Source organism: Pyxicephalus adspersus, chromosome 3, assembly GCF_032062135.1.
Source record: "Pyxicephalus adspersus chromosome 3, UCB_Pads_2.0, whole genome shotgun sequence".
NCBI classification, from domain to species: domain Eukaryota; kingdom Metazoa; phylum Chordata; class Amphibia; order Anura; family Pyxicephalidae; genus Pyxicephalus; species Pyxicephalus adspersus.
The window spans coordinates 106,041,098-106,058,315 of record NC_092860.1 but is presented as its reverse complement, the minus strand read 5'-3'; the positions used below and the strand labels follow the sequence as shown (position 1 = coordinate 106,058,315).

Sequence of the window (17,218 nt, the reverse complement as noted above, 5' to 3'; positions counted from 1 at the left end):
CAATTTAAAAAAAAAAATTTCATGAAAACCTGTGACGCTTTTGGAACAGAAATCTAGAAATCAGTGTAACGCTCAGGTGGTTAATAATAATAATATTAACAACACATTTCTAACAATAGCCTGGCCTACAGTTTAGTTTATTGGTGCAATCTTTTGTTTACCCTGTCTCACATTTTCTTATAAGTTCACCTTTGGCTCTTGTTTGACTATATCTATAAACCCTAATAAAGATTTAGGAAAAACTATGCATATATAAAATTCTTCTTTAACTTATTGTGCAACTTGTAGAACTGGTAGATATCATAGTTGTCACTTTTGAATATATATTTGTGTATTTACCTTAAGCTTGTAAAGAAACTGATATGTTGGATGTATTTAGGATGCATCTATGCTTTATTTGCAGCTTGTTGTTTTATGTTCATTGCCATGATGACTAAATGATGACTTCTTTTGTTGTTCTAATAGGATTTAAAAAAAAAAACATCTCTAGGTCTGTAAATATCTGACCTGTTTACCATGCAATCAATTCTGTTCCTAATACCAAAACACATTTTACCTTTTTTCCAAGAACATTATTAACCTATTTACCCAAACCTAGTCATAAACAATATAAACTTCCATATATTAAACTTAGTGAAAACATAGAATGCTGCAGTTTTTTTGTAAGTCATAACTTATTTAATAGCTTTTGAAAGCAGAGAATTATTTGTTATTTTTTTATTTTAGTTTGTGCTGTTGCTGTTAGAAATTGTCTGGAGTGTCAGCAGCACTTGCAATTAAAATCCACAGGAGAAAATATGAAAAACCAGAAGGCAATTCTTGGCCTGGTGGGAACAGCAAAGTCTGCTGCAAAGGTAACGTCTGTGTGCAAGGCATGGCACAGTACTGTGTGTTTCTCATTAAGGTCCAAACAAAAAGGACTATGTGTGCTCTGAGAATTCATTGATCACAGAAACCTGGGTAGCCATAAAACCCCATGTTGCGCAAACCTGTTCCACAGTGACACTGGAAGTATTGTGGACTAATCATTACATTAAATTGGCAGCTTTCTTTTCATTTGGTTTGTGTGAGGAAACTGGAAAACCCAGAGGAAATCCACATGAATGTAGCAAGGACATAAAAGGTCCATGCAGGCACTGTCCTTGGCTGAAATTTATTCAACCAACCCTTGTAAGGCTTGAGTTTTAACCACTAAGTCGCAGAGATGAAGCAAAGTGACAGTTTATGCTAAAAATAGTGGTAGTTGCTTCAACATTACCCTTATAAAGCACATTTACACTTGTCAATTTGCAGTAATTTGCAGGTTGTCATAACAGAGCAAACATAGCTTAGTGTGTTTAGGTACCATTTGTTTGAAGGGCACTCAACTTATCTACAATAGCACTTTCTCCTGCTTTGGGGCCTGCTCAAAGGACATGGGTAACTGACGTTCGGGTGCATGTGTGTCTGCATATCATGGTGTTTTGAATAGGCCTTTAATGAGGATTTATATTTTGCAGAATTTCTTGCAGACAGCCATATATGTTGTGGAGTATACAAATTTTTTCTGAAAGGTATCCAGATAAAGAAATGGGCAGACTTCCTGATGATTTGTATTAATGAGGGAAAATTATTTAAGTAGGAGATTTTGTCAGTCAGATCGTGCCCTCAAGTTCACTAACCATCTAAAACATATAGTGAGCCTTGGTCCATTCTTTATTTGAAAGCTGATTCATTTCTAAATAAATTTATTGCGAATGCAGTTTTCATAAATAGCTGAGACTGCAAGTGAATACTTTAACTACATAGACTGAAAAGAGAAACCTTTACATGGTTACTTATGGTTTGGCTTGTCATTGACCTCACCATTAATTACCACCAATAATTGTGTGTTCTTTTTTTAATCTGTATTTTCAGAGTCCAATTGACATACTGACAGGAGGAATTTCTCCAGTCCGAGACTATGACAGACTTCTACAAGACATGGATATAAACAGATTACGAGCTGTGGTCTTCAGAGATGTGGTTAGCAGAATATCAATATCCAATATCAATACCAAATTGAGTTTCTTATGTTTGTGTTAAAGATATGATACACACACAAAGTTCTTACGCTTGAAGCAACTACAGTTCATAACACTGAAGGCAGTGGTATAATCTGTGGTTGCTTCAGTTAGTCAGGTCAGGTCAAGTTATTCAACAATGTTCCCAAAAATTAGGTCAGCTGACTACTTGAAGATACTGACCAGGTTGGATTTTCTTCTTTCCTGATGGCCAGGGCATTATGCAAGTTGACAATGCCAAGGTTCATGGCATAATTTTCACATAGGATTGTCCAGCCCCTGAAAAGAAGTGATTGTGTAAAAAGGCTTTATTTCCTCAAATTTTTTGCATACTTTTTGTTCAACCTACTGAATTAAAGCTGAAAGTCTGAAGTTCATCTGCATCTGTTTCATTTAAAATTAATTGTGGTACTGTACAGAACCAAAATTAGAAAAAAGTTCTCTGTCCAAATATTTATGGACCCAACTGTATGTGTGTATATATATATATATATATATAGTTTTTTGAGCCATACATACTAATGTATGTTTTTGTGTCAGGATGTCACAGATGGTGGTCTTTATTTTCCTTGCTCGGTTTAACTTTCACTTTCCTTGTTTCAGTCAGCATATATGCATATTGGGTCCATGTTAAACTATAGTGGCCTACAATACTGGATATTTGCATACAAATCAGACAAAAGAAAATAAATATCCTAAGGGTTTAAATCACAAAAAAAAAAATTTAAAATCATTTTTGCAAGTACAATTGGAAATATACAGTATGTATTCTGCTGTCTGTGGCTGCTTGGCTGGAGTTTCACTTTTCAATTGTTATATTTTAGTTTGTTTCTTTAGTGTCTATTTGGGAATAGATCAGAATTTATTTATTGTTTAGCTGTTCTATACAAACTAATATCTTGTAAAAAACAAAGTCTTATGTAGATTTGTGTTATTATGAACCTGAATAATATTTAATTTCTCTATTTCATGGTATAGGAAGACAGCAAGCAGGCCCAGTTTCTCGCACTGGCTGTTGTCTACTTCATTTCTGTGCTCATGGTATCTAAATATCGGGACATCCTGGAGCCACAGAACGAGAGGAAACCGCAAGCCAGCACCCCTTCCAAACATGTGGAAAATTGCAGTGCTGATGCTGGAACATCAGGTAGTTATAGCCAATCATGTATATTCAGGAATACAATAATCTTGCTCGGCGAACGCTTGACCAGCTGGTCTGTTGACATATTTATTGGCTTATAATATTTCATGTTACAGCAGATTTGGGTATTTGTTTCTTTTTAGTATATGATTCTTATCTTTGTCCATTCCTCATTTTAGCTGATTCTTCAATTCCATTTTCAGGATTTTACCATTTAACCCTTTTGTCTCAAAAGATCCATGTCCCTCCTGCTCATATTGCAGGAACATTGATTCTGTTTTTACTTTCCCTTAAATGTTTTTTTTCTTCCGGTTTAATAATGAAACTTTGTAAATAAAAGTACCACAAGAAGATCAAGCTACATACTTAAGCTACATACACACGTCAGATTTTTATCGCCCGATAATCGGCATCGGCCAATTATCGGGCGAAAATCTGCCGTGTGTACAGTTGGTGTCGTCCATCGTCCGGACGACCGACCTGCCGGATCCATGGACGATGGACGACAGCCGATCCTAATGAAAGGGAAGGGGGAGAGCGCGCAGCGGGGTGCCGCTCCGTCGCTCTCCCCCTCCCCTCTCCATAGAGCATGAATGGTGCTGTATGTACAGCACCGTTCATGTATCGTGCACTCCCTTGTCGTTGGAAAGGATCGTGAAAGATCCTTTCCAACTACAAAAATTGGAAGTGTGTACGCAGCTTTAACTACCTGCAATGTTTTAGCAAGTTATGGATTTAGATATTCTTTACATTGGTATCCAAAAAAATATAATATAAAATGAAGATGTTTGTTATTGGACCTTTTGCAGATTTCTAGTCCTCCTAGGCAATGCTGTGAGTTTTATTTAAGAGACAGGCAAGTTCTTTTTAGATGTTGGTGCTTATTGACACTTTATTTATAATTTAATGACATATTGCAAAATTAGTTGTAATTACAATGAATACTTGTGGCATACTATTTTATACTTTAAATAAACTGTTGGAACCTAAATTTTAGCTTTCTGTTTTCTACGCTCACACATTTTACCAACATTAAAAATATATAAAACTTTTGCCTAACTTTTCCATAAACGCAGCAGTATGTTTGGCAAGCTTGTGGGCAACCCTCATGCTGAAAACACTTCATATAATTATAATATGTAAAAAAATAAAATGTGTACACACACACACACACACACACACACACACGGTTTCCCTTGTTGCCGACGATTTTCACAATTCCCCTGTAGGTAATGCTGATGAAAGGGGGTAATCCTCTACTTGCAGCAGGTAAATTTCAGCCCATAGCAGTTCACTGATAAGGGTGGCCTCTGAAACCTTCCCTATTTATTGTGGTTCTCAATAAAAAAAAAAAAAAGAATTTAACAAAATTTTAAAACAAATATAACTTCTTTATAGTTAGACCTTTAGTATTGGACTTCCAAAGTCATATGAAGAACTAATCTATTTTTTTTATACATGGTTATTCAGATTTGATGTAACTGGCTTGCCACTTCATTTCAGATACGCTACCCAGTTCTGTAACAGCTGCTTCAGAGGATTTGGAGAGCTCAGTATCTGTGAGGAGAAGAGACTCTGGTATTGGTGAAGAACCAGTTTTAGGATCTAGTTCTAATTCAGAGACTGAAGCAGTTGCAGATCATCTGAGTTCAGGCCCAGATGCCATTAGTGAAGTATTGCATACCTTGTCTTCAGAAGTCAGAAAATCCAATGATGCTGGAGCTGATGGGAATGGTGAACAGTCAGCCACCAAAAATGTAAATGTAAAAGACATTCTCAGAAGTCTGGTGAGCTCTCCAGCAGAAGAATCCCTTGTTGACCCAACATTGTTACCTCCCACATTCCTAGGAGCACTTGGTGACCCTGCTGCTGAGCATTCGGTACAGTTCCGATCATTTGACAGGTATGAATGTTATCATGGTTTGAAAGAAAAAATACCTGTATAATATTATAAATCTTAATAACTTTATTTGGGGTGGTAAATAAATTCTTCAAATAAGTAATATCTATAAAAAGACTAAATAGTAAGTGTATCTAATAGTATCAAAAAACAATTATGAAGCAAATTGCAAAAATGATCCCTATCAATGAGAAGCATAGTCAACAAGTTAGCTCAGAAACAGGTCAAATGTGGGAACTTATTTTTCTTTTCTGACAGGTTAACTTTAGGTTATTTTAGTGCTACTGTGTTCTGAAAAAGTAAAAAGCTGTGTACTGGAAAAGACAACTGTTATTTTTGAAGGTCTTGCTCTAAAGTGTGTGTGTGTGTGTATATATATATATATATATATATATATATATATATATATATATATATATATATATATATATATATACACACAATATATATTAAAATTTTCCGACTCAGTTGCTGTATGCTTGTAGAAAAGCCACAGGGAGTTATATATTTAGCACTCTAGTCATACAACTAGGTTTCCTTTAAAGGCTACATATATTATAATTAATCTACTTACCAGGTTGTTGTCCTAAAGTAAAACTCTTGCAAGGTATAGAGTGTTCTGGATAGAGTTGGGCATGGTTAAAGCCACTGCCAGTTTTAGATTGCTGGATTGCCCAACTGGGCAGATTTCCTCCTATTCTTATTGGGAATCACTGTAAATCATGTAATGCATGGGTGTCTGAATTCATTCCACGTATACTACCCAAATTTTATATTGGTTCATAAATGTTATCAACAATTATCATGTATACCAACTAACAGGCATCAGAGGATGGGCGGATATAACATGTAACAACATGACCTGTATCTACCTGTCCATTTAGGATAACCACTCTTCCCATACTATTGTGGTATCCAAAATGCTTTTGTTTTAGGGTAAGGCAATGTTGATTATTGTTGAATGAAAGGCAGTAACATTTGTGATTGTCTTTTTATTGGCTGTGTTGCTGATGAAATGGTTCCCTACCTCCCCTACTGTCTTGTGAAATGTCTCAAACTGTGCCTTAGATAACTGTAAAAACCTGACAGGAGCTCTATTCCTTCCCTACTTTATTAAAGTGGAACTGTAGTTCCACTTTCAAAATTTGTTCAAATATCAGGAAACGCAAAAGACAGGAAAATGCACCCTCGACAGAATAAGGATAGGTGAGTGTATTTAAAAAATTTCAATTAGTCAGGTATGTTTATTTTATTCCAGAAGGGACGTTTTTTTTTATTGTATATTCAGTTTCACTTGAAAGAGTTTCACAGCCTACAAATTTTAAAGTTTGTTTTTAAATATAGTCACAGGTCAATCTTAAAGATAACATTTAAACAGTTATAAAAATAGTCTCTTTAATCATCTCTGTAATCATTATGCAATTAAATGTATTATTAAAATGTGCACAGTGTAAGAGCCTGAACTGGATCTGGCATCAGGGTATTGCAAGGCTGGGCTGTGAAAAAAAGAAACATCACAAGGAGCCAATAAGTTCATGTGTTGACGGGAATCAAGCTGAGTTGAGAGAAAGCAGAGATAAAATCAGTACTGTGCTGCTACTGTTCAGTTAAAGCCTGTGTCTAGTCCATGATGACCTGGGCTCAGATGTGGGGATTTCAATAATGTTGATCATCAGATTAAGGACATCTAGGGGCAGAAAAAAAGTACTTTGAATGAAGGCTCTGAAATGAAAGTACATTTTGAAACAAAAGCTGGGTTGTTGTCACAGTGCTGTTCCGTTTTTTTTATGTAAGGATGAGGTTACTTCCATGATTTTAACCAAGGAGTTAAGTGTTGCTGCTGGTTTTCGTTTTACACATGTGTAAGTATATAGCAAATATGTTATAGGTCCTGCCTTATAACATTCAGGAGCAGAAGCAACCAATATTTTGGTTAAAAAAAGACTTTAGGTGTAGTTTAGCTGTTTCTAAGTTGAATTTGTATGTAAGTCCGAACAGGTACATTATTTTAGTGAATGCAATTAGGACAGATGTTTGTTTCAACATATTATTAGGCAGCATGGTGTCAGTTTCTGTATAAAATGTGAGTTAATCACAAACAAAGCAAAAAAAAAAAAATATATATATATATTTATGGAGCCTGAACATTTATTACCTTCTGGAGCAAGCTGTGCTTTGATATGCAATAAGAAACAGCTGCAGAGTTTGTCTTGGTCATTAAAGAGTTACAAGATGTTACAGATCAGCTTGACTCTTAAGATCACCCACTACCTCAGCTGTGTTTAGCATAAGATTTCTTCTGCAAGTCCTGAAATCCGCCCCCTCCAAGCCTCCGTCTTGCACACGAGGGAACAGGGAAGCCCCCTTTGTATCTAGGAGTCGTCAGTCCGTATGTTGGATGTCCTCAAACAGAGGACTACCTGTATAATAAACTTTTATCTGAGGTAGTATTTTAAAGATTATATTCAGGCTCTTGCAAGAACTGTTTTCACCTTTTCTTATCTAGACATTCTTCTGTTCTGAATCATACACACCATGGTTGTTAAATGTTCACTGTAATCAATAATGTTTATTGGGGAAATAAAAAGTAGCAAAGCCTGGCATACCTATGTTGGCAATAACTAATCAGCATATTCACATGACCAGGAACCTTGATAACAGGTCCATAGCTTATCTGTAAAGGTCAGATAAGCCTTCTAATTTTTGCTAGGTTCAGTTACTGAGTTTAGGTCCATTTTATCACTTTTCAGTGGTACTCAATGTTATGTAATGGCACAGATCTTGGCAACTGTATAACTGAGACTGAAGTTGGTTAGCTGGTTGTCTGGACTTAATTTTTATGGCGTTCTATCGTGCTCATGGCTTTTTGTGCATGCCATGCTGTTTCATATTTAGCAATTGCAGCACTGATTTCAACTACTTAACAGTCTGTACACAAAGACCCCTCGTCTCTGAGTTCTTCTCATGTATCCTTTTACCATTGGGGTATCTCTGGGAATTTCAAAGCATCCCTCTGATCCTGCATTTATCTCTGGAATGCTTTGTCAGAAATCAAAACTCTCCTCATATCTTAAGGATTATCATGTATCCAGCTATAGCTGGAAAGTATACACTAACAGCTAACTGAAGGGCGCCCTATTGAAATACTGCCAGGAGAGGGGCTGCTGTAGCCAAGGTGTGCACATTAGTTCCCATGCTAGTGATGTCCCCGCTATCATATACACATCCATTCTAGCGATTAGTAGGTGCCAGAAATTTTTACTGATAAAGTTTGTCTGCTCTGTTTTCTTGTCTCATGTTCTGCAGAGAAATAGAACTACTGAAAAAACATACTTTTTGATTTTAATTCTTGATATTCATTGTAGTGAATAAACTTACAGATCTTAAAAGGAAATCCAGGTTTTAAACTATGTTTGTTAATTCTGTATTTAAACATCTCCCAGGTTGCATTTTATCTCATAAGAAATTACATCTGCTGGTAGACTCTTTGAGCTATGAATGCAGTAATGCATGTAAAAATGTATAAAAGTAAAGCAGACAACATAGATACTTTGTAATATTTAAATAAACATAGTACTTTAGTAAGTGTTAAATAAGTACTTATGTCACTCATGATTTCCACCACCTGTGGCCCACTGGCAGTCTGCAGACAAATGTTTAATAATCTACTGGGAATCTAACATAAATCCTTTTTGTTTCTTTTATTTTTTTTAATAATTGCTACGGACCATCCTTTTCTTTATTAAATTAATTGGGTAAAATTTTTATAACCCCCCCCCCCCCCCCAAAAAAAAAAAAAAAAAAAATAGACTTCAGCTTTGCAGAAAAAGAAAGAGAAAAGGTGTCAAGGTTTGTAAGTATTTTTGAAGATATTGTTCTGCACTACTAATATACTAAAATTAATATATTTGTTAGCATTAGTCCCCTTATGTAATACGGTATTATAAACTGGCTTATTAAAATTATTATTCTGTGATTTAAGGTTCTGGTAGGTAGGCAATGGTTGGGCATTAGTAATATTGTGGGAACTCTGTTAACTCATTTTTTTTTTTCCTCGAGGAAATTAGGATGACAACACGTACCTCTAAATAGTCTTTAGCGGTGCAGCTGAACATCTTAAGTTGTCTTTAAGATACTAAGGTTTTGAACAAAACTTTAAACATAAAAAGCAATCTCTGAATTTTCATATTATCATCCGTTTGAGTTTTGTAGTTTGCTGTAGAAGTTGATATAATTCATTATAAGCTTGTAGTCTTGAGTTGAGAAGTATCCTGGCTAGGTCTAGTGATCTGTACTCATTCAACAGGCAATAATTGTCTGCACCACAAAGCCTTCTTATGGTCCAGCATAATTGGGACTAATAACACACTGACCTTATGCCTGTGAATATTTATGGTTGCCGGTCTTTTCACCCTTGTTCTGTCAGAAGTGATCTAAGCCTCTTTTTGAAATCACTGCCGTCCTCACATTGGCTACTTTTAAAGACACATTGCTTTTAAATATGACAGCGAGCTGTTAAAGTGTAGCTTAATTTTGAATTTTGCAGCTTGGTGGAACTTGAAATTGACATTGTATAGAAAGAGCTATCTGATTTATGGGATTAAGTTCCTAATGGCCAAGAAGGTTTCTGCTGAATAATTGGCTATTGCTTTATTCACTTGTCATGGTACGATGACTTGTGTATTAAGGAAATGGAGTTTGTTAGAGGGAAGGAAGCCTTGCATGTCATCAAGAATCAAGGTGTCTCAGAGGACAACGTTATAATCAGCTTTGCTGGCCTTGAGAACAGATTTGATTTGTGATGGTTAGTGATACAACCTAGTTATAGTTTAAGCCAAAAATAATGAAAATGTGTTTATAGAGAGAAATGAATGTCAGATGTGCTTTCTTCTAATAATGTGCAGAAGTCTTTATATTGGGTATATTCAGTGTTTGTGTACCACATATACAATGCAATTTGCTATATTTATTTGTGTAAACAAATTACACATCCACAGATCCTAATTCTTACAAGCGTTAATAAATGGTAATTTTTTGTGATGATGGCACAGTTTAAGTTTGGTGTATTGTGTCCGTTTTTTTGTGTAGTATAGTTATACCCAAACATCTCATCTTTTTACTTAGCGTTTCAAATTGACATTAATTGGCAGTTTATCTTTTCATGTTTTTCTCAGGAGTGTCGTTATCGCACAGAAGAAAACAGTCCCTGTTACAGTTACTGTTGGTCCTGCCCCTCAAGCAGTCAGTGTGGTTTCATCATTAGAAGCCTCTCAGTCTGCAGATGCTGACAAAGACTCATCAGGTATATTTATTTCAAGTAAATGTAAAGATTGTATTCATAATATGCTCTTGAAAGGGCTCCACCTGCATTTGCACTCCCTCTTAAGGATATGTGGATTGGCAAAAAAAACTTGATGAACTTGAAAGAATAGGAGAATTTGGGTTTCCTATTTTTTTTTCTTTTAATTTTTATGATTTTATGTAGGTAGGATGATATGAATGTAAAATACTTTAACTATGTACAAAATTCTTCTCTGATGCATAAGACAGCCCATCACCTTAACGTTTATTACCATAAAAATGCATAAGTTATTGTATCTGCATACCTGCACAGCAGTTAGGACAAGCACTGTCTCGTGAATAAGTATATTCACCCCATGATATCCTAATATATCCAAACAGGTAAACATTAGATATTTATTTAAGTCACTGGTACAATTCAAATTGTTTTACTTAAAACTTTGGGAAAGAAATGTTGAAAAAGAAAATTAATAAAAAATAAAATATCATTGGATGAAATGGTATGCTGTTCAAAAGGTTAGTATACCCTTGGACGCATTAGCTGTTGTTGTCCCTTTTAGCGGAAATTACTTCCTGTAGGCAATTTCCATAAGTGCTAACCACTTTGTGGCATAAAACCGGTGAAATCTTTGACCACCTCTTTATGCAAAATTTCTTGGGTTACAATATGTTTAATAAATTGTCCAATTGAAATCCCCTGCAATGTTCAAATCGGATTCAAATTAGGGTGTTGACTAGGCCAGTCCATAACCCTTTATTTCTTGTTTTTTTCTGGGTAAGTTTGTTAGTGTGGTTAAAATCACTATTGTAGCAAAAAATCCATTTCAGCCTTATCTTTTAGAAAGGTGCACCTAATTTCTCATCAACAAAACTTCTGCAGAATTCATGGCTGTGTCAGTGAATTAAACCATTTTTGTTATGTGTTCGCATTCATTTTTAATGAATGCAATATCTTTCTAAATGTAGATGTGCAGTTAAGTTGCAGATCCTGCAGTAATAATATCTTAAAGTATACCTAAACCTAGCCAACTCGCCTGTCCATGTGCACAAGAATCTTTACTTTCTAGATGATCTTCAGGCACCTTGATTGGCCATGCCAGGACAATGGAACTCCCACACAGGCATGGGGGGCAGTTCATTGATCCCGGCACACACAAGGAATGCCGGGATTCCCTGGCAATCAAAGCTGACACTGCATGTGGAGCTCCGCTTTTTGCCAGAAATCTGGAATGATCAGGCAGGTAAGATGCATTATTGCAGAAGAGGCATCACCTGTCCCTTGCTGCAATAATGACCCGCCTGATCATGCAAACGTAAAAGTGGTACTTTGTTAGTACATTAGTTCCACTCTAATTTTCTGGTCTAGCTAGTCCTGTAAAATTTGTCAGTCATTTAAAATCTGTTACTTGTATTTTCCCCACAGTGGAATGAATTAAGTTTAAACTATTTAGAAGTGTTTTATAAGTAGTGTATGAGACTCCTGGGCAAACACAACCTTGTTCATGATGACACTGCACACTTTAACGGTAAAAAGAAAACCAGACCCTTGATATCTGAGGTTTAAAGTCCGCTTACAACCTAAAAAGTAGTTATTATTACCACTTAATTTGGAGCACCAGATTCTAATTTCCCAAATTGCACTTGGTGGTAAATGTATAGATGCCCTTTTTTTTTTTTTTTTTTTTTAAGCACATGACAGATCTACATTTTTTAATAGTGTAGACTAAGAATGGGTGCACCATGTCAAATTTATGTGTAATGTTTTTCAAGAATATCACCTTTATCTGTAGGACCTGTTTTACTGAAGATCTAATGTTTGCCTTTTCAAATAATAAAGAATTCCATCAAGTTTATTTTTCACGTGACTACGTGTGTGTAAAATGTGTGCAAATATGTAAAACAACCTCCAAAAAACACTTCATTCTTGTATATCATGACTTTTTTTCGAGGATATAAAGCCTGCTTTGGAAGACAGTATTAAAGATATATATGACAGATGTGTTGTGATACATGGGGCCTAAAAATTGTTCCTTGTTTTCAAATCTACTGGGTATATGTTTTTGTATTTGGTGGTGTTGTGAACCCAGGGAATGTATCTCATACCTTCACAAAATTCTGTTAATTGTGGTGTTTCAGTATGGGCTGATCGACTGAAGTGAGGGTGGTCTAAAACACCAATGGAAAATTGTAACAAAAATATGTGTGATCATGCAGATGGATGAGAAAATCTTTGTAGAAGAAATAAAAATGTTTAATATAAGACTGTTCAAGATTAAACATTTAAATTGGTCTACACAGCAGAAATAACACAATTATAGTAATGATCACAATATTCATATCAATGCTAATTTATTTTAATGCTTTCATAGTCCAAGGAAAACATGCCATTCTATTTATGATCACAGTTCACATAGACTCCGAGCTTTGTATAGACTGGATACAAGACGATTAGCTGCCTGGCCTGAAAACAAAAAACTGACTTTTACCAGTTTCTTCTTTCCCTTTTGTATTTATTAGTGACCTAATGCAGTTGATTGTCCATGTCAGAATCATCTGTTTGTCAATAGGCAGTAACTATATTAAAGAGGGCTGTGTATTGGCAAAAATACATATCACACAATACATGAAATCAATGCAGTGCATTTTTACATTTGATACAGTACAGCTAAACATAATTTCTTGATATATTTTTCTACACCCCTAAAATAGCTCATACTTGAAAGCACTTTAAAACAGATAGACAGATTTTTTTTAATAGGAATAAGTCTATATAAAGACAAAGGGTGATCTGATGTGCACAATGATGCCAGTGTCCCATACGGATAAATCTTTACAGCATTTCAGTTTGATAGAAATGTGGCAGATATTCTCCTTCAGATCTTTTGACAGGTGGGCATCTGTCACTCACCTCAGTCGGTGTATTGGTAGAACATGATTAACATTCTTTAATTTACACTATTGGAATTGTAGTGGCAGCCCTAAAGGCTTTTTCTAAAGGAAGATCATATATTATTACATCAGGCATAATCTGATTTACTAGCCATCTTATTTATGATAATTATTACATTTCCTATCCTAAATAAGGGCAACATATTACACAGCGTTTTACAGAGTCCCTAGTCATGTCATCAACTGTTCCTCAGAGATGCTCACAATATGTTTCTCCCATGGTCCTTGTACAATGCCTAGTCCCTAGACATGGTCTAAGGCTAATGTTGTGGGTGAAGTCATTTATTCTAGGTTTTCAGATGTGGGATAAAATCCACACAAATATTCTGGCTAAAATTAGAACTTGAGACCCTTTTGCTACAAGGACAGAGTGCTATAGCTTGAAAACTGTATATTAATTTCAGGGGGGATCTATTTTATACATAGGCTTTTTGTAAAGATTTGTCAATGGCAGATATTCCATCTTCAGTTTTTTTGTCTTTGTAATTGGGCATTCATTATGGCAGGCTGAAAGAAACCAGGCTATACTGTGTATCCAATATTCATGTAGGGTGGAACTCAACACATTGATTTTGTTGGAAGAAATTCATAAAATATTTTCCCGGCCAACTCAAGGTCTATTACCATCAAGACGTTCTATAGAGTCTTTGAGCAGGTTGTACAGGATATGCCCGCTTCTAGCCCAACTGAATGTTATACAATATCCAAGGATTTTATTGTTTGAGGTGCCAGGCATCATCTTTGAACATAGTTGTCTAGGCCATCAGTGTTTTTTTGGATTGATGAGAAGTTAGGTTTGTTACTCTCAGGGCAAAATATTATTATATATTTTTTTTTTTTTTTATTTCTTCTTCTTGTGATAACTTAAAAATATTATCAATCTGCAAACCTAGGCATAACTTCTCTTTTCTTTTCGCTTATCACCTCTATTCTCACCCAATGTTTGAGTCACAAGGATCTTTTGACTTCGTTTTTTTATGTTTGTTATGAATTTTCTCTGCATCTGCAAGGGATTTAAAAAAAAAAAAAAAAAGGTCTGGAAAAGTGGTGGTACTCGGATTTTCTTCAGAATGTTCCTTCATTTAGTTGGTGCTTGGGATTCAAAAGCAAAACGGTGTTCTGAAGTACAGTTTATTCCTAAATTAGACCTAATGAATGGACTTTTTGATATTTACCCTTACAAAACGATACGAATGAGAAGAATACTGTCGCTATAGAGTAAGGAACAGAGTACTTTATTTCTCCTTTAGTAGGAGGACCAAACTCTTTTTTTTTTTATTTTTTTTTTATTTTTATAAAGCAGGGAATCTGACATTACCTCGTGAAAATCTTCCAGGTCCATGTTTTTCAATCGCGGTAAATAAATCCCACTAGGAAATGTTAAAATCTATATTTTGGATATTCTTTGGTCTTTTTTTTTGCATTCGCTCTTTATACATGCCTTCTTTAAATGTGAGTATAATGAGTGAAATGTAAACCTATTCATAGTAAATAAAAATACACGAACTTTTTTTTTATGAGGCAGCAGGAAGGAGAGAAGGTCTTAAATGAGACTTTATTGCAAGAAACGTTATTTGTGTAGAGCCTTGGGGACTGTGAATTTTTAGTAAACTGCACAGAGAAGGGTGCTAGACAGATGATCTATTTGCATTTTCTTTTATGTTCTTGTGAGTGTCTGTAAAACTGTCAGTTTGAAGGAGCCAGTTTATCAGTGAAAGGATAAGAGTGAGATATCTCTGCTTGATTCCACATGTTTGAAGAGGCTACTGTACTTCTTATCCACATGTGTATTTGTAGATATCATCAGTACTTAGCATGTGGAGATAAATAGGCTTTTACTCATGCAACAAAATAATTATGATTTTTTTTTTCATTGGCATGCTGTAAAACACTTTTTTTTCAAGGTATTTTTTCTTTGTTTTTATTTTATTGAAACATGATGTCCATAAAATCCTTGGCAAGTGATGGTCTGTTTATATGGCACTTGGACTTACATAGCTGTATGCTGAGATACTCAGATCTTTCTAATGAATCTGTGAAAGAATGTTGCGCTGGTATATTATAATCCCAAAAAGATGTAAAAATTAAATTAAATGTCCTAATTTTGATTACTAGGTAGTGGATCGTCTAATGCAAAACTACCATCAGTCCAGGCTGTTGCATCTGTTCCAGAGGATTCTGCATCTCACATGAGGTTTGTTCCACCACTAACTTTAACTAACTATAGCCAAGCTGAACTGTTTTCTGTTTGGGAATTCTCATGCAAAATCATCAAATAATGTACTTTTACCCTTGTAAAAGGTTTATATTGGCTTTTATATGGTTTTAATAATAACAAAAACATATGTTGCTTGAATGTTTGTGAACCCTTTAAAATCTTCTATATTTGTATGTGAATGTAACAAAAAATCAGCCAAGGCCTAAAAATCAAAAGTCAAAAAGACCTAAAAGTAGCTCAAGAAAACCCAATAAAACATATGAAACGAAAATAATGATATTTGGTCATGTGTTTATTGAAAAAAGTGAATATGTCTCTTATGATTTGGTTCACAAACAAATGTCTTGACATTTCTTTTAGAATTCTCTGGAATAGTTCAGAATTCTTTATTCTATCAATGATGGCATGCCAGCCACGCTCAGATGCAGCAAACAGGCTAAAACCAGAGCACTACCACTACTATGTTTCACAAAAGGCATAAAATTTCTATGCTGGAAGGCAATGTTTACCTTTGTCCAAGTGTAACACTCATTTTTCCAGTATCCTTCTGGTTTGTCCGCATAATCGTATGATCTTTAACAATACTGTACATAGTTAGCAATATTTTTTGGAAGAGCGTTGGTGTTCTCTTTGCTAACCTGCCATACACACCACTGCTGTGTTCTCCTGATGGGTGGGACTCATGACCATCAACATTTGCCAATGTGAAACAAGCCTTCATTTGCTTTGAGGTTACCCTGGGTTCCCTTGTAACCCCTCAGACTTAAGCTACGAACACACTTCCAATTATTATCGTTGGAAAACGAACGACGAACGTTCATGCACGATATATACGAACGATCATATAGCACCGATCCTGCACATAGAGATAACGACACGATCGTTCGTAGATATTGTACACACAATAGATACGATCGTTCGAGCGATAGAGGAACTATGTGCACGACAGGAAAGTGAACGGACGTTCGTTCATCACGCATGCTCTGAACATGGACGATCAACGAACGACCGTACACACGAACGATGTTCAACGATCGTCGTCCAATCCGATCCGTCGGTCCGGTCGTTCGTTTCCAGCGACTTTCCTCGTTCGTCGGCGTCGTTGGTTACTTTTTTACGAACGATTTTTTGCCCAATCGATCGTTCGTCGTTCGATTGGAACGATAAAAATTGGAAGTGTGTACGCACCTTTATACACGCCTTACAGTTGGAGTTATCTTTGATGATCGATCACTTCTAAGCAGGGTAGCAGCCTTGAATTTCCTCCATTTGTACACAATCTGTCTGACTGTTGATTTGGTGGAGTCTAAACTCTTTGGAGATGGCCTTGTAACCCTTTTCAGCTTTATGGGCATCAACTCTTTCTGAAATCCTCAAACATTCCCTCTCCTTTGTTCAAGCCATGATACACACCCACAAATATGTTGAATGTGTGATCATGCTTTGCTGGATCCCTGTTCTTTAACCTCCTTGGCAATATGAATATTACGTTTTTTTTAAATGTAAAAGCGGTACATTTAAAAATACTTAGTATTTTAAATTTTCCCGCCTCCCAGCCGCATGGTCCCGCCCCCTAGCCCCAGGCTTGCATGCAGATGCCCGGCCGGCATCTGCTTACCCTATCCTCGCGTTCCCAAACGTTCACACGCCGGACACGCAGATGCCGG

General features: G+C 35.8%; 1 protein-coding gene across 2 annotated transcripts in view; it reads left to right on the top strand.

The window, feature by feature from the left end:
* Positions 1 to 17,218, top strand: part of LRBA (LPS responsive beige-like anchor protein) — a 347,246-nt gene that overhangs the window by 67,084 nt on the left and 262,944 nt on the right. For both annotated transcript variants that reach the window (XM_072405905.1, XM_072405904.1), the window contains exons 26-31: positions 727 to 854; positions 1,897 to 2,004; positions 3,021 to 3,189; positions 4,687 to 5,086; positions 10,258 to 10,385; positions 15,449 to 15,527. In XM_072405905.1, coding sequence (XP_072262006.1) covers positions 727 to 854; positions 1,897 to 2,004; positions 3,021 to 3,189; positions 4,687 to 5,086; positions 10,258 to 10,385; positions 15,449 to 15,527 — 1,012 coding nt within the window. The remainder of the gene's footprint in view (positions 1 to 726; positions 855 to 1,896; positions 2,005 to 3,020; positions 3,190 to 4,686; positions 5,087 to 10,257; positions 10,386 to 15,448; positions 15,528 to 17,218) is intronic.